This window comes from Melanaphis sacchari, unplaced genomic scaffold (genome assembly GCF_002803265.2).
Source record: "Melanaphis sacchari strain LSU unplaced genomic scaffold, SCAv2.0 Contig80_pilon_pilon, whole genome shotgun sequence".
Lineage (NCBI taxonomy): Eukaryota > Metazoa > Arthropoda > Insecta > Hemiptera > Aphididae > Melanaphis > Melanaphis sacchari.
This window is the reverse complement of record NW_020271570.1, coordinates 349,598-359,376: the sequence shown is the minus strand read 5'-3', so window position 1 is coordinate 359,376 and position 9,779 is coordinate 349,598. Positions and strand designations below refer to the sequence as shown.

Here is a 9,779-nt window from a genome sequence, read left to right as displayed (position 1 = left end):
AAAAAAAAAAAAATTGTAAAAATTTCCGTTCGTGTGACCATTTGTCGACGGCAGCGCGTCGTCACGCACACACACCGCCCCCGGGTTCCCGCTGCCGATACTGTTCGACGATCCGCTCTGGAGACGGGAAATCCGACGGTACAGAAAATCTCGCGACCACAACGATAACGATATTGTTGTTGTTACGAATATTTTTTTCATTTTTGCCGTACGATTCTCACGTCTCGTACGACCGCGACACGCGCGTGCGCTCTCATTCGCGCTCCGTCCATCGCATCGCACCGCCGCCGCCGCCCCGGTTCGCCACTATCGTCCGGACAGCGATTACTTTTGGGCCACCGTCGCCGTATGCGGAACATGCTAGCGGCGTTTAGCTGAGCACACGGCCCGTCGTCGGAAAATGTTATAGCAGGTACGTTGGGGGGTATTTGTTTGTTTTTTGGATTTTTGGTGGAAAAACATTTTTCCTTGCCGCACGAAAACGTGCGTACGTACAGTCCACGTCCCGCCGCCGTAAACGTCTCGTGTTGAGGGTATCTATCGTCGGCGGCAACATTGGCATTCAGCATCGACGTCGGCGGTTCGTCGGTAGGTACGTCATTGCGCGTTTCCCTTGACGGCCAAACTGTAAACGAGGCGGCTTTCGATCTGCCGCCGTCTACCGTATTGAGGCCCCCGCACGTTTGATAATGAAAATAATGAAATACAATTATTAATGAACGTCGTCGTCGCCCTAATGTTGCTGATACTTATCATATCGTCGGCTTTTTGATCCGTCTCCGTCGAGCCGTGCCGACTGCCAAGTACACGTATTCGCACACTTTATGGACTTACATGCTTTTCGTTCAGTGTACTTTGTTGGTGCGCCGTTTTTATTTTAGCCGGATTTTCCGAGACCTTTCGTCGTGCGATTTGCTTTTCCTAGGTAAATTTTATATACCATCTAAATTTTAACTATTTTTATTAAAATAAAAAACTTTACTCTATATTATAACAAAAATAACTCATTCATAATCACCTATAACCTAGAAAATCTTCATTTGTATCTGTACCGTAAGTTTGTGTATTGTAAGTACTAGAGAGTATAGATGAACGGATCCATCACTGTTGTTGTGCTAGGCACTTGTCATAAGAATGATATATAATATTTAAAGGTATGCTCTAAAATTTACTGTGTTTTGGTTTTCTCGGTTACTATCAGACACCGGCTGTGTGTTAAGTGCGACCGGAACAAGGTTTCGGACTGTTGCTAACAATCAAACTACTGTCAGGTTCATTAATCAAATGGCGTTGCCAAGTCGGGCACGAGTTTATGCTGATGTAAATTCTCACAAACCCAGAGAATACTGGGACTACGAATCTTATACTGTGGAATGGGGGTAAGTCTTTTAATCAATCGCATATAATGTTAATCTTTGGATAAGCTTATACCTATTTAAAACATTTCTCCAACAGTTATCATCTTATTTAAGTAATTACCTTCTTCAATAAAATTGTTTAGCTTAAATACATTCTTTATTTCTTATAATTGCTAATTTTTTGATTAATTTTAAACAAATTTTAAAATTTAAATTCAAATAAGTACACTTTACTTATTTAATATATTTATAATATAAAAATAACTTAAGTACATCTATATTCTATACTGTTTACTTATGTTTAATGTAATCATAAATATAGTACTCTAATTGAAAAAATTGATTGTATCATCTATATCCATGTTAATATTATTTACTTTATTATACTTAATTTGTTAGTATCTCAAATTAAAATTGTATACATTAACGTGATATTTATTAGTTATATGTTAATAGCAGTAAATTAAAATATTCTATAACAATTTAGAGACCTATAAAAAAATATATTTCTTTATGAAAAAGAACATCAATATTTAATTAATAGTATTTTTGTTAATGGTTGAATTTTAACAAAAGCACAGAACATTTTTTTATTGTATTGTTACTTTCATAATTTTATCAATATCTGATTGAAGTAAGTCATAATTAATTATAAATTTTCATTTTTAAATGTAACTATTTCAGTTTATAGTTTTTAATTCACTGAAAGTCTTAAATATTTATTAATGCCTCTGAATTTTAAAAATAATATTAATTTTTATTGTTTCAGGCAACAAGATGACTATCAGTTGGTTCGGAAACTTGGTAGAGGTAAATACAGTGAAGTATTTGAAGCAATTGATGTAACTAATAGTGAAAAATGTGTTGTGAAAATATTAAAGGTAATTAATTTTTTTTGTAATGAACTGTATTTTTTTTTATGTTATCATTATTATGAAATGTGTTATTTTTTTCAGCCCGTAAAAAAAAAGAAAATCAAAAGAGAAATAAAAATTCTTGAAAATTTGAGGGGTGGTACCAATATTATATCGCTGCAAGCAGTGGTAAAAGACCCAGTATCTCGTACACCTGCTCTTATATTTGAGCATGTTAACAATATGGACTTTAAACAACTCTACCAGACGCTGAATGACTATGATATTAGATTTTATCTCTATGAGTTGCTCAAGGTACTTAAACTTATCGTTAAACTTATTTTATAACATAATATTTTTAACAATTTTATTTTATTCTTATTAATGTGCTGAGTTGATACTCGAAGACCATTATCTTAATACATCTTAACATAATTTAGCAAAAGAAATGTATAATCTTTACAATAAGCGTAATAAAATAAAATAATGAAATATCTTTATTATAGGCATTGGACTATTGCCATAGTATGGGCATCATGCATCGTGATGTAAAGCCTCACAATGTTATGATCGACCATGAAAATAGAAAATTGCGGTTAATTGATTGGGGTTTAGCAGAGTTCTATCATCCTGGTCAAGAATACAATGTCCGGGTTGCCTCCAGATATTTCAAGGGTCCAGAATTACTCGCTGATTATCAGGTTTATATTTAAATGTTTTTATTTATTTTTAATATCTTATAGCTATATTCTTATGTTACAATTCTAATCTATTATTCTAGATGTATGATTACTCATTAGACATGTGGTCACTGGGCTGTATGTTAGCTAGTATGATATTCAGAAAAGAGCCATTCTTTCACGGACATGACAATTACGATCAACTCGTGCGTATTGCTAAGGTTCTAGGAACAGAAGAACTATTTGAATATTTAGACAAGTATCATGTTGAATTGGATCCAAGATTTTCTGATATTTTAGGAAGGTATTTAAATTATGATAAATTGTTATTTTTAAATTGAGTTATTTAATAATAGAATTATTTAGTTAATTAACTGGGCATTTTTATGTATTTTAGGCATTCAAGAAAACGGTGGGAGCGTTTTGTGCATAGTGAAAATCAACACCTCGTAACACCAGAAGCTTTAGATTTCTTAGATAAACTTTTGCGTTATGATCATTTTGAACGGTTGACTGCTAGAGAAGCAATGGATCATCCATATTTTTGTAAGTACTTTAATACATTTAATACATACATATATATATATATATATATTTATACATTTTTTAAATAAGAATGATGATAACTATGAAATTTTGAAATTCTTATTATCTGGAGATACACAATTCTAAAGAAATTTATTGAGTTAAGTATCTTCATTTAAATTAGAATAGTGATTTTGTATAAAGTTTTCAATCTGACTTATTTAAAATAAGTATAATAGATTATTAACTTAATTTTAATTAAATAATTATTCATTAAGTAGTTTTTTAAATGATTAAAAAACAATCATTCCTTACATCCACACTTTTAATTACAAGGAGTGGTATATTAAAGTTTTTCTATAATTGCTACTCTTCTGCTGTTCATTTAGTAAGCTTCCTACGACCTGTTCCACTTAAAATATTGAATATAAGTCTCTTTTTTTAAAACTTAATTTTTTTTTTTTTTATGATAGAATTTTATTCTATATTTTTCAAGTTATGTATAGAGGCTAGGGTTATGTTTTTTTATGAACTACTCATTATTTTTAAAATTATTAAAAAATGTTGAATAAAAACTTATTTAACCCCACTTAATTATGCTCTGTGATAAAAGTGGCAGACCTAAAAAATTAACATTATATTCCATAATTTATAGTTTAAATTTATTGTAAAAAAGTGTTGAGTTTGCAAATTAAAATATATATATATATATGTGTAATTTGTACATAAACATTATGATACCCATGTAATACATTTTTACAGTTGTGATTTTTTTTTAATCGTTATCTCCCATATATATATATATATATATATATATATATATATATCAATGTTTATTTAATTTTAAATATTTGTGTGGTAGTGTAAACAAAACTACTTCCAAATATATTATTTTGTTATCATGACATACGTTCATTATAGTCAAAAAAAATTTCAGAAGTAGAATTTGAGCATAGAATATTTTTGCAAATCAAAACTAGCGTTATTTTATTGATATTGGTTAAGAATTTATAACTATTGTAGAATAAATGGCAATTAATGATAAAAGCTTTTTTAGTTTTTTCTAATTATATAATTATGCACTAAAGACATTGTTACTTACAATCTCTGTGATATGTAAAAATATGTAGTGAATTCTGGGAGAAGGGGTGACAAATGCTAAAATTATTAATTAAAATAAAGTTAAGTAAATTGAAAATATTAAAATACAATAAACGTTAGTAATCATGTGTATATAAATTTAATTGTAATTAATAATCATGTAATAATTCTGAAAATTTGCTGGGAGTTTGGGTATAGGTGTAAATAGTATTAGAGACACTGGTATTACAAAACCTTAAAGAATTTTTGTAAATATATAAATATCTATATATCTGTATATATATTTAATACATTTTTTGGGGGGGAGGGGGGAGATAAAGGTGTAAACCACCTATGGATTTGAAAAAATGGTAGTTTTTAAAAGGACTAATCATTGTTGGCCTCTACAAAATGTATAAAAGTTTGCTGATTGTTTGAGATAGTAAGTAGTAGTTAACTACTATATCAGTTAGCTGAAATTTAGTATCTAAAGTTATTAAAAGTATAAAGCATTCATATATATTATAGTGTGTTTGGATGTTCAGGTATTTATTAATAAATACCCATAAAAATAGTGTAAAAAAATGTTGAGAAATCACTAATCTGTAGTGTAAGCAAAGCCTTCTGATTATTATCTGTTTAAAATTTAAAATACTGAATTTTTTTTAAACAAAAACAATACAATATCTCAATCTTGTAAACATTTTGTGACATTCTTTAATTTTCTGAATTATAAGAAAGTGTTTTTTAAGATATTTTACTTAAAGTTTATATTCATAAAATTATAACTTCTCTTTTGAACAATTGAGAAATAATCTTTACAGAGGATTTGAGTCAAATGATAAATCTGCAGATCTATATTCACTCTAAATTCATATAGAATTCATTATATTATATATTAATATGTAATGAGTAATGAATAATTATATTTTAATATTTATGCTTTTGTTTTAGATCCAGTTGTAAAAGAGCAGTCTCGAATTAATTTGGCCACATCGTCTGTATCTCCAACACCAATTACAGGTACTTAATAATTATGATTTAAAAATAAATGTAGTATTTATTCTAACTGTTATAATTTAACTATTTACCATTGATAACATGTAAAATACATTTAACTTAACTAAATATGAAATTGTTCAATATTTTTTACATTAAAACTTTAAATTACAATTTGTACCTATTACTACTATAATTTATGATCATGTATTTATTAAATAAATTATCTATTTTGTAAATTATAATAAAATTGCGGTATAATTAAGTCTTGATAAAACATCTTATTTAATTCAAATAATAATTGAACATTTAAATTCACTGAATGGTGTTTTATTAAAATAATAATTAATTTTTACTTTAATTTTCGTAACTTTCCTCAATATGCAATACCTAATACCCTAAAAATGAGTTAAAATTAAAATAATACTTGAAGTCTCATCAAAATGTATATTTTATTATAAATGTATCAATTTTAGATTATTAGGTGTATCAAATTAATATTCAAACTGTTAAAATAAGTTATTTACAATGTATATTTTAAATTGTAAGTTACTTTAGATTTGGTTATAATTTTGAAAAATGTGATATTTTTATAAATTGTATTTAATTATTAAATTAAGGTGTTCTGTACTTCAAGTATGTTGTATTATTCTTTAATACCTTTGTTATTTTACACAAATAAATATTACATTTTTATTTCATATAATAAACAGTTTTTAAAATAATAGTTGAAGTTGAATTTTATATGATTTAAGCATTTTATACAAAATAATTATTTGAAATATTTGAATATTGATTAAAAATTATATTTTGTTTTGAAATCTTATAACATAAATGTTATGTTTATCTATTTATTTTTTAAAAATTATTGTCACTCGTATTTTATTAAACAAATGTATAAACTTGCAATTCTTAAATGTTTCTTTATCTAATGTTTTGTTTCTTTTAATTAATAAATGAAAGTATTTTCCTAAAGAAATTGTTTATAGATGTTATGATAAGTTGAAATAAGAATTATTAGACAATTTTTATATATTTAACTAGTAAATAATAAATAGAATGTTTTAAATATTGTGTAATTAGTATATTCAAATATTATTTGTACTTAAAATTTCCTTTGGTTAATAAATTAAATATGCTATTAGTTTTTAAAAATAGATTAATAATCAAAATTCTTGAATTTCTGATAATTATCAATGAACTTCAGACAAATTTATTACTAGTTTAACAAAATGATAACATAACTATTAAATTTAAAATTTAATAAAATCTATTAAAACCCTTTTTTTAAGAAATATACTAGTATTATTATGTATACGAGTGTTTTGCTTTTTTTTAGTTATAAAAACCACATTTTTTTTTAGCAGGTGGGAATGGAATAACTTCTCCAAATGCTGTTGGCGTTCTACAGTGAGTTCCTCGATGTGACAATGCTGCTTTTTTGCTTTGGACAAAGTTAATGGAAAAAAAAAAACTTAAAAAAAAATCAACACCTTTTTCTCAGGAATATCACACTCAAAAACAATTTTGTTTTTTATTTTTTACTTGTATTATTTCTATTAAAAAAAAAGGTTATTATTTAATGTTTAGGTCTTTTGTGTATAGAACAGTAATATTCTTCGTGTTGCAACTGTGCAAGAAATGTATTTGTTGTACATATTCCTACCCACCACAATCAATAATGAAAAACTAAACTGACGGAAATTATTAATATTCTCTTATTATTTTTAAATTCCGCAGTGATAATAATTTGAAAATACTAGCCAATCAGCTCCTGCTCTTCTATGTAATTTATTTATATAATACATTGTGTTTGTTGCCTTGTTACATTAAAAATGATATAATATATATATATTTTACAAATATATATATATACATATACACATATATATATTACAAAATTGATAATGTAAATAGATAGCTATGATTATAACAATAAATTAAATAAAAAATAAAAATATCCCTTTTTTTCATTTGGTCAATAGTGTTTATTTAATTTTAATTTTTAGATTTAAAATGTTTAAATTATTTCTCATGTATTTTATAAGTAGTTTTTATATTTAAAAAGTAATAATACCAAATGTTCACGGGTAATTAACAGGAATTTCTTTAACATTTAAATAATTTTATTAACATTTTTCCTAATTCACTGAGAGTATGTTTTTGTTACAATCAATGTTTATTGTGGCTTTATATATTAAATGCCACTTCTAAGCTTTTGTTTTTCATAATAAAATAAACAAAATATATGTTGTATAGATTAATATATGTATATATCTATGTTTTAATCCTCGAGATAATATTTTAGTTGCTTACTCTTTGTACATTATTTACTCTGTAATTTCGAATTCAAATGCAACCAATCAGCATGTTGGACGTCCTTTTGATTAAAATATTTATTTTTCAAAATGTATTTACTGATTATTTTAGTTCTTAATAAAAATATTAAAAAGTGTTCATTTTAAGATAGGCACTGTAATTTTTCATGATAAAACAAATTGATTAGTACCTAGATGAGTACTGTTTATAAATTACAATATTTTGTTCTAATATTTTTTTTTTTTTAAGTATTAAAATAGTGAAATGCTAATAATTAAGTAAAAATTGGATGAACTAGTAAAAAAATAGTTTTATTGGTGAAGTTCTTAATATTTCATTTAATGCATTTTTAATTGGAGCATGATATTTCTGTTATCTGTTTAGGTATATTTGAGCATAATTCTCAAGTAATTATTTAATTTACAATAATATTGGAAAAAAAGTTGATAATAATTTGTTCATTGCAAATAACAATTTGTTATTAAAAAATTACTTGATTGACTGATATTATTTTTAATAATTTAAATATTAATTTCAAATAATAAATACCTAGCTCTTAACAAAAACGTTAATTTTAGTATGATGCCTTTACAATATGCAACTAGTTAATCTTATAAAATATGTATGTATAGTTAAAACATTTTCAAGATTAGGGACTTAATTTTTATAATCTGATTTATTCAACAAATTGGAGTTTATTATTGAAACTGCTAATTCACATTTCAATAGTGTGGAAATTTTCAATTTGTGTCATCTATACTATTATTAACGTTGAAAATAATAGAATAAGTGCAACATTTTAGGAGAGCAGGAGGGTCAACATTTGTAAGATACAATTTTGATGTCAACAGGTTAGTTAGCTAAATTAGTGTACATGGTATTGCATACTTGCCTATTGGCTATTAGTATATGAAATAGGTTCAAATTTATGATTCTTCAAAATTTGCAAGTTTTCGTATTCATTTTATCAAGTAGCATTGCATTGAGAATTTACTACTAATTACCGATCTGTATTTAGCCCAAATATTACAAGCTATACAAGTTGACTGTTGACGGAAAATATAATGGATTAACTATTAGTACCTACCTATAGTCTATTCGGAATGAGATCATACCTCGGTGGCCGATTTCTGCGCATGCGCGTGGCTTTGTTCCACAGCGCTAGCCTTACGATCTTTCGTGGTGGCATCTGACCGTCGCGAACGAAAACTGGTCGCCGCCGAGATACGATCTCATTTCGAATAGACTATAAGTACTCTCATTGTTTTAGTTTGACGAACGACCATTTAATACGTCATTTCTATGCGTATTCATACTTCGTTAAATTTTATAATTAACTAATACCAAATAGTGTTATTACTTATTACTATTTACTTAAACAAGGGCTACAAATGCCCTAAAAAAATCATCAAATATTTTTTATTATAAACATTAAACAATTTAAAATATTTGAAACGTTGTTAATTTTCATGTTATTAAAGAAACAAAATAAAAAGTACACGTCTAACCGAAGCTAGAAATAAGTAATCTATAAGAAATAAATGATTTATAAACTATATCATCAAATATTGTACTGTCGTCTGTCAACGCGTAGAGCTATCCGATATATCCGTATTCTGTAATGATGTGTATTTATCAAAAACACATCAAGAACTTCCAGTTATATTGTATTGAGTCCATCTCATTATCTTAATGACTTTGAATTGAGTCTGTTCAGATCAGATGTCATTATTACCAATATAGCCGGTAACACACAATTAATTAATACTTAATTATCAAATTATTACGAGTGAAAAATGGAGTGTATGTTTAGATATTAACCCGTAAAATAATTATTTCTCTTTAAACAATTTTTAATGTTTTGTATATTTCCAAAAATAATTAGATAAGTAAGTACTTGAAATTTCCAAATTAATATTTTCAATACCTATATCATCATAAAATGTTCAACAAATGTTAACACT

The 9,779-nt window shown here is 26.4% G+C and overlaps 1 protein-coding gene across 2 annotated transcripts; it reads left to right on the top strand.

Annotated features, from left to right (window-relative positions):
• Positions 1–455: 455 nt before the first annotated feature.
• Positions 456–7,080, top strand: LOC112601999 (casein kinase II subunit alpha). 2 transcript variants are annotated; one of them, XM_025349910.1, is made up of 9 exons: positions 456–925; positions 1,202–1,379; positions 2,128–2,239; positions 2,315–2,527; positions 2,719–2,913; positions 2,994–3,196; positions 3,290–3,438; positions 5,452–5,520; positions 6,864–7,080. In XM_025349910.1, exons 1-9 carry the CDS (start codon positions 835–837, stop codon positions 6,908–6,910), a joined length of 1,257 nt encoding a protein of 418 aa, XP_025205695.1. In that variant the 5' UTR covers positions 456–834; the 3' UTR covers positions 6,911–7,080. The 2 variants fall into 2 exon arrangements, with proteins under 2 accessions (XP_025205695.1, XP_025205694.1); XM_025349909.1 differs by having other exon boundaries at positions 457–925; positions 6,861–7,080.
• Positions 7,081–9,779: the final 2,699 nt, after the last annotated feature.